The sequence below is a fragment of the Crocuta crocuta genome, unplaced genomic scaffold (genome assembly GCF_008692635.1).
Source record: "Crocuta crocuta isolate KB4526 unplaced genomic scaffold, BGI_CrCroc_1.0 scaffold44, whole genome shotgun sequence".
NCBI classification, from domain to species: Eukaryota; Metazoa; Chordata; class Mammalia; order Carnivora; family Hyaenidae; genus Crocuta; species Crocuta crocuta.
The window spans coordinates 8730396-8750346 of record NW_027530179.1 but is presented as its reverse complement, the minus strand read 5'-3'; the positions used below and the strand labels follow the sequence as shown (position 1 = coordinate 8750346).

The window sequence follows — 19951 nt, the reverse complement described above, 5'->3', positions numbered from 1 at the left end:
TACTTTCTTTTGCTATACTTAGTCAGAAATCAGAAGTTGAAAGATCAGTAGAAACTCTGGAGCTAAACTTTTACAGCCAAAAAAACTGTGTTTCTCTTACCATGTTTATAGAGTAGGTATATTTTAACTTTCTAATAATGGCTACACCGTGTCACTTATTTTAATAAATAAATGTTTTAGATCTCAAAACTCATGGTTCATGAAATACCACTAATCAGGTTTGATGAGAGAAGAATGCAAACCATGATATAACAGAATCACTATTTTTAAGAAATTATATATTCCTCCTATATCTCACATATAAAATATAAGAGAGAGAAATGCCTAACATATAGTAAGTGCTCAAAATTGAAATTTCCTTCCTTCAGTAGATTAAGAAAAGAGATTAGAACTGTCAACATATCTTCTGCTAAGGATTCTATCTGCCTATTGAGATCTAATAATAAGAGATACTATTCTTATTGTAATGTGAGCAAGACCAACATGTATTTTGTATGCTGTGTATTTTGCTCTTCCCGGGTTCATAAATCTTGAAATAAGCTTTTTAATTATATATAATTAATGTACCTTTCTTTTAAAAAAAAATTTATTTTTTGAGAGAGAGGAAGAGAGCGAGTACACAAGCATGGGTGAGGGGCAGAGTAGGAGAGAGAAAGAATCCTAAGCAGGCTCCACACTCAGTGCAGAGCCTGAGCAGGGCTTGATCCCATGACCCTGGGATCATGAACTGAGCTGAAATCAAGAGTTGGATGCTCAACCAACTGAGCCACCCAGGTGCCCCTAGTCAGTGTCCTTCTAATGGTCTTCTGGAATAGGATCCTGGAATGCTAACGGCTACCCAAATCCTCTTGTTTCCTACACACCACACAAGATCAAGGCTTAGAGTGTTGTTAACAAACACAGTCACACAGTAAAGCTGCTCTTTCCTTCCTGTGCTGTCCTCTTGTTATTAGGTCACATATCCAATGACAGTTGTTCCTACAATCGGCATAAACCTACCAACTCCACTCATGCCCTGTCTCCCAGCTGTGTTTGCACTTCCACAGGGCCACACAGTCACTCGGTAAGTTTGATAATGTGCAAAGTCTGAGAAATTACAAAACACATCAGCACAACTCAGATAAATCTTATTATGTCTTTTTATTTCAAGCAAAGAATTAGGTAGAAAGACCTAATAGGTTGATAGGCTGATTATTTGGAAAGTAACCTCTTCCAAAAAGTATGGAGTATCACAAATTTTAAAATGTCAAAGTTGGGGCTCCTGGTTGGGGCTCAGTTGGTTGGGCATCTGACTTAGATTTGGGTCACGATCTCGTAGTTCATGAGTTCAAACTCTGCATTGGGTTCTGTGCTTACAGCTCCGAGCCTGGAGTCTGCTTCAGATTCTGTGTCTCCCTCTCTCTCTCTCTCTGCCCCTCCCCTACTTATGCTCTGTCTCTGTCTCTCTCTCTCTCTCAAAAATAAATAAACAGTTAAAAAGTTTTATTAAAATTAAATGTCAAAATGTCTGGGATGCACTCTGGACTCACCAACAGTATACAATAAAGCCACCTTTGATTCTGGGCCTGAGATTGTAGGTCTTTCCTGAAATCACCAAATCTTCCTCTTTCCATAATGCAACCAAATGATTAATTAATGACTGACCAGCTAGCTGACAGGTGCTGAGAGAACAGAGTTGAACAGGACAATAGTCTTATCTTTAGATAAATAATTGCTAGCTGAAATTTTTAGGGTCTTTCCAAATGTTATTTAACTTATTCTTACTATAACCCTAGAAAGTAGGTATTGTTATGCCCATTGTATAGGTTAGAAAGTGTGGTTCACACTGGGCCAGTGACTCGGACAAGGACATATGCCTGTCAAGGTGGAGCCAGGAGCAGAATAGGAGATTCTCTCCAAAGCTCATGCTCTTCACCTCTGCCTGGCAGGAATGTATAGTGATGGTGAGGAAGCCAGAGAGTGGCCATCAACACTGACAGGAAGAACTCACCTGATGGTTCACGCAGGAAAGGAAGCCAGGTGGGAAGAAAGCACACCACCCACCAAGAGGATCCCTAACTCTCCCGATGTTGGCACAAGTGTTCTTTTCTCACCAAAGGTCCCCTTCTAGCAGTTTCATAACCAATGCTGTCTACTAGCTAAAGCATATTATTCCTCCTCAATTGATCAAGGTCAAGAGCTACACCTGATAACAATCATAAGAGAAATCATAGGTTGTCTGGACACTGGATCAGTTTTCCAGGGTTGCCATAACAAAGTATAACAAACTAGGGGGCTTAAACACCAGAAATTTATCATCTCACAGTCCTTAAGGCTCGAAGTCCAAAATGAAGGTATTGGTTCTTCCCTCTGAGAGCTGTGAGGGAAGGATCTGTTCCAAGCTTCTCTCCTTGGCTTATAAATGAACATTTTTGTTTTTATACAGCATTTCCATATATATGTATCTATCTCCAAATTTCCTCATTTTATAAGGACACCAGTCATATGGGATTAGGGCTCACCTTAATAACCTCATTTTAACTTGATGACCTCTATAAAGACCCTACTTCTTTAGATGGTCACATTCTGAGGTACTGAGGGGTTAGGACTTCAACATATGAATGAGGAGGAGGGGGAAGGACACAATTCAACCCATAACAGACACTACTACGAAGTTTTCATAGAAGACGCCCCAGATACTATTCTCTTCTCCAAACTGGCTTATAAAAGAGGCTTGTGTTAGTCTAATGATTCACTCTGAGCAGCACTACAATTCCTTAAAATGGATACTTAAATTGCACTTTTACCAATGGAAGCTATTTCTAGAGGGAGGATCCAAAATGAACCCTGATTTTGTTAATTTGGGATAGCCTTTTTCAAGATTCAGGTAAAATTCCTATGTCCCAGAAATCTCTGATAAGATCCACTCCAACCTGATGATGACTATCCCTTTCCATGTCCCAAGTCAAAATGTGAATAATGAGGTAGATGCTACTGGACATCAAATTTCAATTCAAAAAAACAAAAACTTTCTGATATGTAGAATTATTCATCAATGAGCTATTGTATCTCTAAGCATGGCATCCAAAGCAGAAACCAAAAAATAAAAAGATTGATTTAGGTATACTAAAGAAAAGAAAGTACAATGAAAAGAAGATCCATAAAAATTTTAAATATGTGCTAAATATTACGACAAAGGCAAAAAATTGTTAAATATTCATTCATTCAATAATTATTCACTAAGCACCTATGATATGTCAGGCTCTGTTTCTAGGTATGGCAGATATGAACAAGTCCCAGCCCACATGCAGTCAACAAATCAACCAGACCTATCTAACACTCCTGGGGAAAACCAATTAGAAGACGTAAGCAAAAACAGAAATGCAAATGGTAAATAAATTAAAACAAGATTTTTTGCCTACCAAATTAGCAGAACTTTCACATTTTGTGGTACTGGCAAAGGTACAGAATATGGGTGTGCTCAAAAACTTCTCTGTCAGTAGGTTTCAATCAGCATGTTAATGATAAAATACAAACTGCTCTCAGGTTTAGCCAGAGCACCTTTAAAATGCTAAAATGGCAAATGACATATCCAGTAAAAGATTGGTATCCAAAATATATAAAGAACTGATATTCAACAGTTCAACACCCCAAATTCAATATTCAACACCCCAAAAACAAATAACCTAATTAAAAAATGAACAGAAGACATGAGCAGACATTTCTCCAAAGAAGACATCCAGATGGCCAACAGACACATAAAAATATTATTTATCATCAGGGAAATACAAATCAAAACTACAATGAGACACCACCTTACACCTGTCAGAATAGTTAAAATCAAAACCACAAGAAACAGTAGATATTGGCAAGGATGTGGAGAAAGGGGAACCCTTTTGTACTGTTGGTGGGAATGCAAACTGGAACAGCCACTGTGGAAAACAGTATGGGTCTTCCACAGAAAGCTAAAAATACAATTACTATATCATCCAGGAATTGCACTACTGGGTATTTACCCCAAAATACAAAAACACTAATTCAAAGGGATAATACATGCACCCCTATGTTTACAGCAGCCTTATTTACAATAGCCAAACTATGGTGAGCGCTCAAATGTCCATTGACAGATGAATGGATGAAGATGTGGTATATACACACAATGGAATATTACTCAGCCATAAAAGAGAATGAAATCTTGCCATCTGTAATGACATGGATGGAACTAGAGTGTATTATGCTAAGTGAAATAAGTTAGTTAGAGAAAGACAAATACCATATGATGTCATTCAAATGTGAAATTTAAGAAACAAAACAAATGAGCAAAAGGGAAAAAAAGACAGAGATAGATAAACCAAGAAACAGACTCCTAACTATAGAGGAGAATTTGATGGTTACCAGAGAGGAGATGGGGGGAGAGGGGGAGGGATGGATGAAACAGGTGATGGGGATTAAGGAGTGCACTTATCACTATCAGCACTGGGTGACGTATGGAAGTGTTGAATCACTATATTGTACACCTGAAACTAATACAACACTGCGTTAACTATAATGGAATCAAAATTTAATTTAATTTAATTTTAAAAATTTAGATTTGCAGGTTTTGCATTCAGTAAGCATTTCTGTAGGTGCTTACTGTATGCCAGGCACTGATCAAGGTGCTAGGGACCCAAACATGAAGAAAATCCAGAATGATCCTGGCCTGAGAGAGCTTACTCTAGTCAGAGAGACAAATTTAACTTCTTAAAATACAATATCGTTCATGTTCTAGCAAAAAGAAACAAAATGAAATGCAAAAATGCATCTTCCTAGGCTCTACCACAGAGATTTTGAATCCATCGATCAGAAGTGGGATCCAAGAAACTGTCTCTTGACTATCACAGGATATTCTAATGTAAGATATCCTCAGGCCACATTGGGCACAGAGTGTTCTAGACCATGGGTGGGGCTGAGCAAAGGGTCCCCGCAACAGGACCCTGTAGGACCTCACCATCGAATGCAGAATGTCTTCCATCAGTTAGATTGGATTAACTGATAGAAACATTTCAGTGATAAGACAGTAAAGTATCAAGTCACACTTGCTACTGGTGGGCTTTGACACTGAATCACACACAGTTCAGCTCTTACCATTTATTCTCTTTGGCAAAGCAATTCAACTGGCTTAAAAAACTTACCCTAAGGACATTATCAGGTTTTATTCAAAGCATTAGTAGGATTACAGAAATTATTGAAGAGTTCTGAATGAATAAGAAGAGGATGAAGCTACTCTTAATTGCTTTTCCTCAGAATGCTGGCTCTGGGTAGACAAAACTAAAAGGAAGAGAGCTCCACTTTGTGTCCCACATATTCAGACTCTGTTTTGCAAATGTTTTCTGGTTACCACGGCAACTTCTGGACAGCTCTGTGTAAATGGGAAATTGGGGACCTCATTTTTAAAAAAACGATTAGTGTGTTCTTTTTATCCTGGTTAGCTCGTTCTGCGCTGACAAATTACATTCTGACAGCTAGGCTGTAATCTAAAACATACTTTATTAGAAGCTCTGAATAATAAAGTATTTCCAGGGATTGACAGTTAGTCTTCATTTATATTTTGATGTATTTATTTGCTTTCAATGAATTCAAGAGATAAACTTGCTAAATACTTGCTATGCTTTTTAAGTAACTCAGAAATATATCCTCCCTTGAAAAATGTGACATGTTATTGACATGGTTATTGTAATTGTGAAATGTAATATAAGGAAAGAGCACAAGCTTCTGAATCAGTCATCTTGAAGCTGAACCCTGGCTCTGCCACTGTGTGTGACTTTGGGCAAGCAGTCTAACTCTTTGAGCCTCAGTTTCCATCTATAAAATAAGAACCAAAAATAATATTTATAGATAGATAGATAGAGAAAGAGACAGAGAGAGAGAGAGAGAGAAGTATATAGAAAATGTCTGCAACAATGCCAAGTCTATTGAGTAGGTTCTCAATATAGCATGGTAGCTACTACCAAAGGGGGGGAAAAAAGAAGCAGAGAAACATCCAAAACCTGTTAGACTTGGTTTAAAAGAAATTGGGCTTTACAAAGAAAAAAAATGAATAAAAGAATAATATACAACCAGCATTATTTGGATTGAACCTTGTCAGGTTTTAGCTATTTATCATACTATTATTAGACGCTCCGCAGTAATAGGAAAAGATGGATGGAATTCTGTGAGGTGGTAGAACATGACAGATACTCTGGCAGAAAGAAGTTTAAAGTCCTCAAAACTTTACAAAACAATGGTCTGAAAATACGCAGTCAGCTAAAGTTAACAGATAACTCTGAAATATCAAGTGACCAAACTTTTAAGGTAATATTGGTCATGGTGAACCAGGGCCAGGAGCCCTTCATGACCCATTCAAGATGAGGGAATATAATTGTGAGGGCAAGGCCTAGGTTTCTCTATGGATAAATCACCTCTGGAGGAAGGTTAGCATTGAGGCAGGGACAGGTTTCTTTACTTGTTTTCTAATAGCATTTATGAGTCTACCTTTTCTCTCTTTCATATTCCACTGCTGGCCAGGACTCAGTACATCTCTAGGTTTGCTCTTTATTAAACTGTTTATAGAGAAGTTTCTTTAGTTGGGCATGCTGAATCTTTTGTCATTATGCTTCCTAATTCTTAATCTGCCTTTATTTCTTAATCTTCAATTATCATGGTGAATAGGAGCATCATGGATGATCACATGGGCAATTACTATTGAAGCAAAACACAAATGCAGAACACTGGAAAGCCAAACAAGATATTCAGAAATTAAGAACTAAAACTTTCTTTTAATGGAAATAATAATTCCAGGGTTCTTAAATCATGTTTCATGTGGCACACATAAATTCAACCTATATAAGTTAGTCTACTGAAAAGCATTCATGCAGAACTGGTGAAAAACAACAAAACTAAGGGCCCAGAACAAGAACAGATGTTAGCACCATGCTTTCACTATCTGAATTTGGTTTCCATTTATCCATCTTGTATCTAAGTTGGTACATTCTGCAGAGTAGAAATGGAGCAGATAAAAAAGTCACTTGATAGAGATTTTTCTCAGACTAGTTATCTCCGCCCCCCTCCCCCAGCTTAGTATCTTCACCTACTTTACCTCTGTTATCAGAGACAAGGTAAAACACAGAACTCTGGGAACATGGTTTAAAAAGGAAAGTGCCAAGAACATGCAATAGGGAAAAGACAGGCTCCTCAGTAAATGGTGCTGGGAAAACTGGACAGCTACATGCAAAAGGATAAAACTGGACGCCTTTCTTACACCATACACAAAAATAAACTCAAAAAAGGATTACAGACCTAAATCTGAGATCTGAAACCATAAAAGTCCTAAAGGAAAACACAGGCCGTAATCTCTTGGACATTGCCCTTAGCAACATATTTATGGATATGTCTCCTCAGGCAAGAGAAACAAAAGCAAAAATAAACTATGGGGACTACACCAAAATAAAAAGCTTTTGCACAGCAAAAGCAACCATCAACAACAAAACAAAATGGAGATCTAGTGAATGGGAGAAGATATTTGTAAATGACAAATCTGATAAAGAGGTTATTATCTAAAATACATCAGTAACTTCTACAACTCAACACCAAAAAAAAAAAAAAAAAAAAAAACCTCAACACAAATAATCTGATTAAAAAATAAGCAGATGACCTGAATAGATATATTTTTTAAAGAAGACATCCAGGTGGCCAAGAGACACACAAAAAGATGTTTAGCATCACTAATGGCCAGGGAAATGCAAATCAAAACCACAATGAGATTTCAACTCATACTAGTTAGATGGCTAGTATTAAAAAGACAAGAAATAACAAGTGTTAGCAAGGATATGGGAAAAAGGGAACCTTCATGCACTATTGGTGGGAATGTAAATTGGTGCAACCAGTGTGAAAAACAATATGGAGGTTCCTTGAAAAATTATAAACAGGACTACCATATGAAAAATTATAAACAATACTACTGAGTATTTCCCCAAAGAACATGAAAACGCTAATTCAAAAAGATACATGCACCCCCGTGTTTCTTGCAGCATTATTTATAATAGCCAAGATACGGAAGCAACCCAAATGTCTACTGGTAGATGAATGGACGAAGAAGACACAGTATACATAAACCATGGAATATCACTCAATCAAAATGAGATTTTGCAACAACATGGATGGACCTAGAGGGTATCATGCTAAGTGAAATAAGTCAGGCAGAGAAAGACAAATACTATGTGATCTCATTTACGTGTGGAATCTAAAACACAAAACAAAGAAAACCAGACAGACTCTTAAATACAGACAACAAGCTAGTGGTTGCCAGAGAGGATGTAGATGGAGGATGGACAATGTAGATAGAGGGGATTAAGAGGTACAAACTTCTAGTCATACAATGAGTAAGTGAAAGAGATGAGAAGTACAGCATAGTGAATAACACTATAGTAACATTTTTTGGTGACAATGGTGACTACACTTATTATGACAAGCACCGAATAGTGTATAGATTTGGCAAATCACTATACTGTACACCTGAAGCTAATATGACACTGGATGTTAATTACACTTCAGTTAAAAACAAAACCAAAGACGGAAATGCCAGTGATAACAGTAAGCTGTTCATTTGGGGAACCATTCCCACACACTCCCAGCCTCTCCCTTCCTTTACTTTGTGACTGTCTATCTCCAATGAGTAACTGGTTGGGGTCAGAGCCTCTAACCAAGCTTAGTCAGTCCCGGTTCCCAGGTGAAATACAGGCACCCAGTTAGGTACAAATGTTAGATTAACAATAAATAAGTTTCAGCATAAATATATCCAAAATATTGCACCACGGCACACTTATACTACACACCATGGCAGTATTTGTCTGCAAACAACAGCCACAAATACATAGAGCATGGATTGTTCTCTTCTGTCCCAAGGATTGTTCTAAATGTCTTATAAATATTAATTCCCTAAATACATGAAAATATACGGATATGTAAAGATATGCCGATATATGGATGATCTGAGGTTAGGAATAAAGAACTGTGTATTTTTAAATTTCAAAAATTATGCAAAAATTCCTATAATTAAAATATTTAATGAGTTTTCATTGATTATCTGCAAACAAATTTGCATCAAATTGAAAATATAAAAGCGAAGAGACTAGATTTCAGTTCCTGCCCATTAACTAGCTAAGTGACCTTAGGAAAGTCTTCTCAATTCTCTGAATCTACGTTTTTCTTTCTTTCCTTTTATTTTTTTTGTTTTGAATCTAGCTTTATTATTTTTTTTATCTATAACATGAGATTTGGATGAGATTATCTTTAAGTTCACTACTGCTCCTAAAATTCTATTTTATCTTATAACATGGAAAAAGCAGCTCACACGGAAAAGTCCATTACCTCTGCAATCATTCTGTTGGTGTCTCCTAAAAAAAGCAGATTCAGAGCCTCCTCCTCTGTCGCTGCCTGATGGAGAGACAGGTTTTTCAGGTGAATGTTCTGGTCAGGGTCCTCCAATATTGTCACTTTCCTAGGAAATGGGGAGCAACAAAACAAGGTACTTTGAGGATCAAAAGAATATTTAGTCTTCTGATGGGTTTGTTTTTAAAAAACTGTACAGTACTACGTCTTGAACTTATAAAATCAAACAATACACAAGACACCAGGAGGTACTGGACTCGCATCAAACACTGACATTCTCTTGACGGTACTATTAAGTAGTTTGGGCGCTGAAAAGTATATCACAAGCTCCTGATTTAAAGCCATCTGTCTTTGCAATCATCAGATCACTAAATCATACATATTTTTACTGAATTAAAAATGCAAATAGATAACCTTCTACCTATATATCAGGAAAGTTGACCATATTGTTTTTTTCTGTGTCATAGTTCAGTTTCTTACATAGGGAATGCACTAATTCTTCTTCTAATTTTTCCCCTTTGTTCAATTTCATATCACTTTCAATTTACATGACCTTTCAAACTGGTTAGCTCATCAATTTAAACATGATGGAAACAAAAAAGTCTTGTCATCCCTCCAGGAGTTATTACCTTGTCTAGTTTTCTTATCAAGGTGAGTTTTAAAATTCTCAAGAAGTCTTAAAATAGTTTTAATTTGTCATTATTTTTATGTCCATCAAATGTGTGTCTTGATCCTTTTTTTCTTTTTAACAGCATATCTTTTCATTACATTACATCCTTACAGTCAAAGCTCTAGGTCTGGAATTACATTCATCTATTCCAACTGCCTTCATGGGATGCCAACACCACTTCCTCCCCAAGTGAATCTTAACCCTGTTTCCAGAGTTGGCTGGTCAATACTCTCCTTGGAGTCCTTTTAGGACTTTCTGCAACTGAATACAAAGTGAACTCCTTATACTCTGCTTCAAAGGCCTACAGATTCAAGCAATAAAATTACTAGAGAGATTTCCCTTCTGCCTCTTGAGTTTTGTCTTCTTGATTTTTTTTAAGAATTGTTAAGGAAAGAAAACCTTGTAATTCACAAGAATTGCCAAAAAGTATCTCCATGTATCTGCACTTATTTAAGGCATTTGGAATTGATGGTAATAAGTAAAGGCTGGCATCATCTAGCATTACTCGTGATGTGTTTTTACTTGGACGTGTGTCATTTGACTATTTATAACAAAATATTTAGAATGCCTTAAAAGTGAAGATTTTGCAAATATCATAATTTTTCATCCTTCCCTTTTGGGAAGGAGGTTATCTGGGCTTTCATATGTAATTTGTGGGTACTTAAAATACTAATTGCCGGAAGAAAATGTAACTCAACCAGCACATCTGTGACCAATATGTCACTAATAATGTACTCTGTTGCCAAGTTTTGGACTCCTTTTTGTCTCCTTCAACAATACCAACTAAGATGGAAAAAGATCTTTTCCCTTAATGAAAACAAGTGTATTTTATTTCTTTTTCAACAAGACTCATAAGTGAGCTTATTAAAAATGCTTAAGAGTTCAAAAATGCTTGGAAAACATGAAGGCATTTTTAAGTGAAATGGATCAATTGTGTTCTCTTTTAAGAAACACTCTTTATGCCTTAAACGTTATATCCACCCTGATCTTCTAGAGCGCTTGAGAAGGTTTAGCTGCATTCAATCACTAGGGACACAGAAGTCAGAATTCTTCTAAAGCCACAGATTCTGGGGCTTCAGGGTGCAAGGAATTAAGTAACATTGGAAGGAAGATAAAAACGTGAAACAAGTGATGAGATGGTACATTAAAAGTGAAAATAGAAGAAAGTTCTTTGTCAACATGAAGAACAAAACCCCCAACTCTGAGGCACAGTCATCTGTGATACACGCGGAAGGGCCAAGACAGATACAGCACTACCTCGTGCAAGTGCAGAAAAGGGAGAGGGAGGGGGAGCAGGAAATGGTTCAAAGAGGAGGATGCTTATGCTCACTGGGCACCAAAAGTATGCTGGGCACCCGCATTGTTTCACTTAACCCAGTTGTTCTCACCCTGACTGCACACACGAACAACCTGTAGAACTAAAGGAAAACAGCAAATGCTGGTGCCAGTTCCCCTCCTAAGAGATTTTGATTTGAGTGTGCTGGGGGCCTGGTCTGGGTATCAGAGCTCGTAAAAGCTCCAGGTGATTCTGGTGTAAAGTCAAGGTTGAAAGCCATTGACTTCATCTTCAATAATCCTACAAGGTAGATACATGGGGTGGAGATTTCTGGTGTCTTTATCTCTACTTTCTACCCAGTTCCACCTGGTGCCCAAAGGGGAAAGTTAACTCACTTTACTGGTTGTAGCTGGTTATTTTTGAGCTACATCTACTAACAGGCAAGGTCACTGTGAATTTTAAAACGTTAAGCTTTACATGGGAAGTTTCTTATCTAACTCCCCAAGCTCCCATGCAGCTGATGGGTAAGCCAAGTTACTCATCAGCCACAGCAATAACTAAAGCTCAACTGGGGATTATTATCTATCTAAACATCCATAGGCCCTATAACATTGCCCAAACATAGGTGCTGGTAGGGACTCAATATACATACATCTTTCCCCATTACTTCACTGGAAAAGAAATGCAGAAAACAAGCAAGGTTGGAATTCTGAAAGTGTTCATTCGTTAGACAGCCTAAATGGGTCACTGGTCTGGATTATATTTACACAGAATAGTTAGAAGCCTAAGAAAGGAAGTATTTGTGAAACGTCATCAGAGCCATTTGGCTAAGCTACTTTTTTCTTCTGAATCATTCAGAGCCTTCTTCTCCCGCATGGTCTCTGTTAACTTCCTCCTAATCTACCTATATGTGCAAACATATGGTATCTGTCCTTCTCTGCCTGACTTATTTCACTCAGCATAACACCCTCTAGTTCCATCCATGTTGCTACAAATGGCCAGATTTCATTCCTTCTCATTGCCATGTAGTATTCCATCGTATAAATATACTACATCTTTTTGATCCATTCATCAGTTAATGGACACTTAGGTTCTTTCCATGTTTTGGCTATTGTTGAGAGTGCTGCTATTGGGGAGAGGGAGGGAGACAAACCACGAGTGACTTTTGAATGCTAAGAACTGAGGGCTGATGGGGGTGAGGGAGAGGGAAAGGGGGGTGATGGGCATGGAGGAGGGCACTTGTTGGGATGAGAACTGGGTGTTATATGGAAACCAACTTGACAATAAACTATTATTTAAGAAAAAATCAATCAATCAATCATTCAGAGCCTTTGATTTCCAGTGTGGCTACTTCGGAACTATTACACTTCCACATTTATCTCCAGGTGCTTTCCCGGCTTTGTCACTTTGATCAAAATGCAATTTGCACGTGCCCCCAGTTTTTCCGTATAGAACTTTCAGCTAACTGTCTTTTGTGAGCCATCACTATGCATCTCATTGTGCTTTTCTGATATTGTTTCCCTCACAATTCTCTGATTTCTTGCCCATGGAGGTTTTGAAAAGTAAATAAAATAGCAGGTTGGTGTCCAATTTAGTTTGGCTTCTTTCATGGTTCTCTCTCAACTTAGGGCTCATCTGTGGCCACCCTATCAAAGGCTCTACCTCTGGCATTCTTCTGGAATCTTCTGTGGTGCAACTTTCTCTCTTTAGTCAGGATGTCCTTTGCCAGTTCTTCTCCTCAGATTCTTTCCTGGTTTCTGCCCAATCCCTTGGGCATGAGGGTTTGTATTTTCCTTCATGGCCCAGACTGCCCTCACTGAAAATCCCTTTTGCACTAAGTCTGACAGGCAATGCATCAGCCCCACCCATTCTCATGCCTTTGCTCACAGAAGCCCAGCCTGACCCATGCCCTGGGTACTAACTCTTGCCTAGGCGGGCTAATCTGGGAGTGAGAATGTTTTAAACTTTGCTGCTGGTAGAATGCGTTTTCAAAATTTGGAGGAAATAAAACCATTAGCAAAAGTTTCTTATCAAGTTGCTTCCTTCCTTAGCCTTCTCTCTCTCTCTCTCTTTCTCTCTCTCTCACACACACACACACACTCACACACACACAAATCAATAGCTATTTCCTGAATCCTTAGTCCACCACTCAATTCTGACTGTAATTTTTGTGGGCTTGAAAGAGAGCTTTATTAGAGTTTCTTAAATAAACATCCTAATTCCAAGATGGAAACCCCCCAAACTATTTATTTGATTCTTTTTGAAAGGGCCTGTGAATAGTTTTCCCTACAAAATGTTTCTAAAATGTTTAGATTTCAAGCTAAAAGTCACTGATAGCCTTAACTTGGACACCTAAGTGGAAAAGTTCTGCTAAGTATACTCGGCTTGCTTAATGATGGGGAAGAAGCAGACTTTGTGTTTTCTCTGTAAACAGAGAATCTTTTCCATTTGGCTAAGTAGTTGGAATTTGTAGGCTCTTTCTAACTGGCTGGAAGACAGAGAAAGAGCAATAGCCAAGCTCTTGTTCTCAATAATGGAAGCCATCAATGAAAAAACTGTCCCTTCCCCACTCCCTACCTCCACAACATTCCAATACCACCAACTTGCTGAACAGGAACTTTCCAGGAGTTACTGCAATGAATCTGGTTTCTCATTTTCACTTTGTAAATAAGTGTTGCCACAGTGATTTCCATGTTTTTTAATTTTCCGACTTGCAAATCCTCCATGTGATTGTGCAGGCCATGTACTGTACAACGGTACCATGTCCAAGCGGGTGCAATTCACATCATGAGTTTATGTAATTATTATGAAAAATGTCTGTCAGAGAGCAGTAAAGTTCTTCTAACAAAATTAGCATATGACAACAGTTTTCCAAAAGATGGCAGGGGGTGCCTTTTAATAATTCACATGAAGATGCTATCCAGAATAGAAGTACCCCTGTCTAGTTAGTTACCTTGACTTAGAGAAATATCAATAGCACACAGGCCTCATGAAAATGAAAGGGGGTCCAGTCAGGCTCTTCTAAATAAATGGATATGTTTCCCATGTTGTAAACATAGTTATACTATCATTTTAATGAGGAGAATACTCTCTAGTTCAGTGGTTTTCAACCTTCCTTTTCCTTCCCACCTCAATACACATTCTCAGAAGCTCTTTATGGTAAAGATTTGAGAAAAAGAGAAGATGCAAATTTTTAGGAAACATATGTAAGGAGAGCTGTCCTCCTGCATTTAAACAATTTTAAAGGTAGAAATTCTTCAGATTGATTATAAATCTAAAAGATTTCATCTGCTATAAAATAGGTGATACATAAAATAGTTGAAACATTTCCCTGGAGAAAGTTTAAGAAACATGAAATACATTTTTGTATTGGTCTTAACCTAGGCAGAATGGGCTAAAAGTAATTGCTATTTCTTATATTTAATAATTATTAAGATATTTTAAAAACTCTTTCTAGGAGCTTGAAAAATATGTCTTTTCTTTATAACTTTAACTAACATTATTTTTTTTAACTGATAATGAAGAATATAGCCAATCACATGACATTTTAGAAATTAAGTTATTTTAATTCTACCTACTAAAAATACCAGGTATTCTAGCAAATATTCAAGGAAGAAATTATACCAATTCTCTACAATCTTTTTCAGAGGACAGAAGCAGAAGAAATATTTCCTAACTCATTTTATGAGGTCAGCATTACCTAATACCAAAAATATACAGACATTGCAAGAAAACTATAGACTAACATCTCTCATGAACACAGATGCAAAAACCCTCAACAAAATATTAGCAAATCAAATCCAATAGAACATATAAAGAATTATATGCCACAAGTGACATATATTCCAAGTATGTATGGTCAGTTCAACATTCAAAAATCAGTTCATTTAATCCATTATATCCAGGCTAACAAAGAAAAGCCACATGATTATATCAATTGGTACAGAAAAAGTGACAAAATCCAACACCCATTTATGATAAAAACTCTCAGTAAACAAGGAATAGAGGGGAACCTTCTCAACTTAATAAATATTACTCCCCAAAACCTACAGCTAACATCATAATTAATGGTGACAAAGTCAAAGCATATCCACTAAGATCAGATACAAGGCAAGGGTATCCCTCTTACCACTGCTTTTCAATATTGTACTGGAAATCCTTGTGAATGCAATAATGCAAGAAAAGGGAATAAAAGGTATACAGATTGGGAAGGAAGATCTAAAGCTATTTCTATTCATAGATGACATGATCATCTATGTAGAATACTAAAAGCATTTATGAAACAACTCCTAGACTAATAAGGTTAATATACAAAAGTCAATTGCTTTCTTATATACCAGAAATGAATAAAGAGAATTTGAAACTGAAAATACAATACCATTTACATTAGCATCTAAAAAATAGAAAAAGAAATACTTAGGCATAAATCTAAAATAATGCACTCAACATCTACATGAGGAAAATTATAAAACTTTGATAAAAGAAACCAAAGAAGCAAAGAAAAGATATTCCACGTTCATGGATAGGAAGACTCAATATTGTCCAGAAGTCAGTTCTTCCCAACTTGTTCTCTAGATTCAGTGCAATTCCAATAAAATTCTAGTTATTTGTGGATATAGAAAAGGTAATTCTGCAGTTTATCTGGAGACACAAAGGACCCCAGATAGTAAAAGCTATAGTGAAGGAAAACAAAGTTGGAGAACCAATATTACCTGACTTCAAGATTTACTATAAAGCTACAGTAATCAGGATAGTGTGGTATTGATGAAAGCATAGACAAACAGATAAATGGAACAGAATAGAGAGCCCAGAAATAGACCCACATGAATACAGTAAGTTGGTGTTCGGCAAAGGAGGAAAAACAACACAATGGAACAAAACTACTCTCTTTAACAAATGGTGCCACAACAACTGGACATCAACATCCAAGAAAACAAAAATGAAACTAGACACAGACTTTACACCCTTTACAAAAGTAAACTCTGAATCGTTCATGGACTTAAATGTAATATACAAAACTATAAAACTCCTAGAAAATAACGTAGGAGAAAACCTAGATAACCTTTGGTATGGTGATGTCTTTCTTATATACAACACCAAAGACATGCTTCATGAAAGAAATATTTGATAAATTGGAGTTTATTAAAATTAAAAACTTTTATACTACAAAAGATAACGTCAAGAGAATTCGAAGATAAGCCACTTGGAGAAACATTTGCAAAAGACATGTCTGATAAAGAATTGTTATCCAAAATATATATAAAAAAAAAACTTTGAAAACTCAGCAATAAGGAAACAGAAATCTAATTCAAAAATGAGTCAAAGAACTTAACAGATGTCTTACCTAACAAGATATACAGATGGCAAATAAGGCATATGAAATGCCATAAAGACATAAATGATCCATATCTTATGTCATCAAAGAAATTAAAACTATACACCTATCAGAATGGCCAAAATCCAGAACACTAATAACATCAAATGCTGGCCCTTATCAGTATGTACGGTGATCTCAGTCACTGCTAGTGGGAATGCAGAATGGTATAGCCACTTTGGAAGACAGTTTGGCTATTTCTTATAAAACTAAACATGCTCTTACCACATGACTCAGCAATCATGACATCCAGTCCACCAACCATATTCCTTGGTATTTACCCAATAGGGATGAAAACTTATGTTCACACAAAAACCTGCACATGGATGTTTGTAGCAGCTTTGTTCACAATTGTCAAAACTTGGAAGCCATCAAGATGTCCTTCAGTAGCTGAAGGGATAAATCAATTTGATACACTCAGACAATGGAATATAATTTAGCGCTGAAAAGAAATGAGCCATCAAGTCATGAAAACACATGGAGGCACCTTAAATGCATATTCCTAAATGAAAGGAATCAGTAAGGAAAGGCTACCTACTGTATGATTCCAGCTATACGACATTTTGGAAAAGGCAAAACTATGGAGACAGTAAAAAGGTCATTGGTTGCAGGGGAGGGATGACTAGACAGAGTACAGAGGATTTTCAGGACAGTGACAATACTCTGTATGCTATTATCAGAATGGATATATGCCAATATACATTTGTCCAAACTCTCAGAACATACAATACCAAGACTGAAACCTAAGGTAAACTATGGACTTTGGGTGATTTTGATGTGTCCATGTAGGTTCATTCTTTGTAACAAATATATCATTCTGGTGAGTGCTGGGGAAGGCTACGCATGTGTAGAGGTGGATGGGAAATTTCTGTGCCTTCTTCTCAATTTTGTTGTAAACCTAAAACTGCTTTTAAAAATTGTCTTTAAGGGGGCGCCTGGGTGGCTTAGTCGGTTAAGCGTCCGACTTTCGCTTAGGTCATGGTCTCGCGGTTCGTGGGTTCGAGCCCCGCGTCGGGCTCTGTGCTGACTGCCGGCTCAGAGCCTGGAGCCTGTTTCAGTCTGTGACTCCCTCTCTCTCTGACCCTCCCCTGCTCATGCTGTTTCTCTCTCTCTCTCTCCCAGAAATAAATAAAACATTTAAAAAATAATAAAAAAAATAAAAATTGTCTTTAAGGAAAATAAATTTGGTTTTAACTTTTTAAAAGAGACACATGTATACCAACAAATGAAATACTTTACCCGAAAAAGGACAAGTCCAAATTCAGAGCTGCAAAATATTCTGAGTGAATGTTGTGATGAATTCTTGCTATCCATATTAATTTCTTTTATTTTGATTGGTAAATATCCTCTCCTAAATCTTATCATTACTATTTCTAATTTACCTATGTTGTTAACTTATAACGTTATTAGATGAACTCTGATCCACTAGATTTCCCAAAGAACTTAACACCCTAAGGTTATTCTACTTCCATAGGTCTGCCTGTGCACCTGTACCTGATTCATTTCCTGTCTGAAACTGTGCAAGGATTAGGTCATCTAATGTAATCTAATACTGTGCTTACGCTTTCAAATGCTGTGAAAACAAATGTCATCAAAGGAACCCAAGACAGAGAACTGGAAGCTGTTGGCCACTGCTGTGGAAATGGAAGACCAAAATGCGAATTACCTATGACAGGCAAAGGCAGAATCGTGCCAGATACAATTATGGTGTGGGAGAACCAACACTCTGCTCACAGATTATATTTATTTATTTATTGGTCACTATCATTTAACTGTTTCACTCAGATTTAGTATCATACATGAAACATTCTTTCATTTCTATTTTTTTCCGAAATTGTATCCAAATATGATACATTTTTAGATTGTTAATACCTCGATAAGGCCACATTCCTGTATTATATAATAAACTAACCAAACTTTCCTCACCCCTAAGCAATATCAGTGTGCAAGTACGAATAAACCAATGGCCCCCAAATCTAATGTACATAACCAGGGCTTACTGCACCTACCTACTGCTTACAGGTAATCATCATTTGCACAATTTTACAAAAGACAATATTTTACGTGTCAAATACTATGCTTGCTATTCTCCTTCTTACACCAATACCCTTTGCTAATTTCCAACTATATTCAGCCACATATATCATGTTCCATCTGGTGCTTCAGACTCAAATAACTCATCACAATGAAATGTCTTCCTTGACCTAATTCCATATAGTTACTATAGAGCCACACACTAAAACGTGTATCTTTTTCAGAAGTACCAACTTTTTTTTTGTTTCCAAAGAAGTTACTTTTCCTCTCATTTTCACTAATACTTGCTTTCTCATTTAGATTGTACGGTTGCATCATCAAAATTATGTGATCAAGCTTTACAGGTAACTAGTTCTAGAAGACATGGATTTCTAATTCTGGAAAACCATAGTATTTCTCTGTCAGGAAAATACCTTTATACACCTTTATGATTATGCTCTTGCATTTGACCAATTCTGAGTTTATTTACTTTTATTTACTTTCATTTTAACATAAAGTTTATTGTTTTTCCAACTATAAATGTCACACATTTCCTCTTGCAAAAAAGTTTGAAACTTCTAAAAAGTAGAAAGAATTTTAAAAAATAAAGAGTCCCATCACAAGGATAATGCCAATACACTAATGTATTTCCTTAAAACAATTTTCATATGCTTATTTTACAGATTTGTGGTATAAGTGCACGCATGTTATTATATCCTTTAATATTAATAACACATTTTCTTCACTTTTTTGGGATGCAGGTGCAAAGAAAGAAATAAGGGATCCACATGGATTTTTTTTTCCTCCAGATAACTAATTGTGACTCACTCAAGGCTGCCTATATGGGATCTGTCCTCGCCTTCTGTATAAATATTAAGCTCTGATTTGTGTTCAGGGAATTACTTTAAAATACTAGACTTTTCCAGACTCCCTTGCAACTCCAACTGGCCATGTAACATAATTCTGGTCAGTGACTAGTAAAGATTGAGTCAAAGGACAGAGCTTCTGGGGAAGACTGTTAAGGGGGCAGCCTCAGCTAACACATGCCCTTTTCCTTATTTTATTCTTCCAGAAATGTGGATGTGATGCTGAAGGCAGGGTAGTCATTCTGTAGGAGGACTAGAGTTACCCACTGAGAATGGTCAGCCAAATGATAAAAGGAAGCCCTAATACATCCAGGAGCTTCCATAGCAGACCTGGCTCCAAACTGGAGAACCCTTACTGGGTATGCAGG

General features: G+C 36.9%; 1 protein-coding gene across 1 annotated transcript in view; it reads right to left on the bottom strand.

Annotated features, from left to right (window-relative positions):
- The window catches only part of LOC144232125 (kinesin-like protein KIF6), a gene marked incomplete at its 3' end in the record, with an annotated part of 187123 nt that overhangs the window by 72648 nt on the left and 94524 nt on the right, over positions 1-19951 (bottom strand). Inside the window, exon 6 of the mRNA XM_077764825.1 lies at positions 9364-9493. Coding sequence (XP_077620951.1) covers positions 9364-9493 — 130 coding nt within the window. The remainder of the gene's footprint in view (positions 1-9363; positions 9494-19951) is intronic.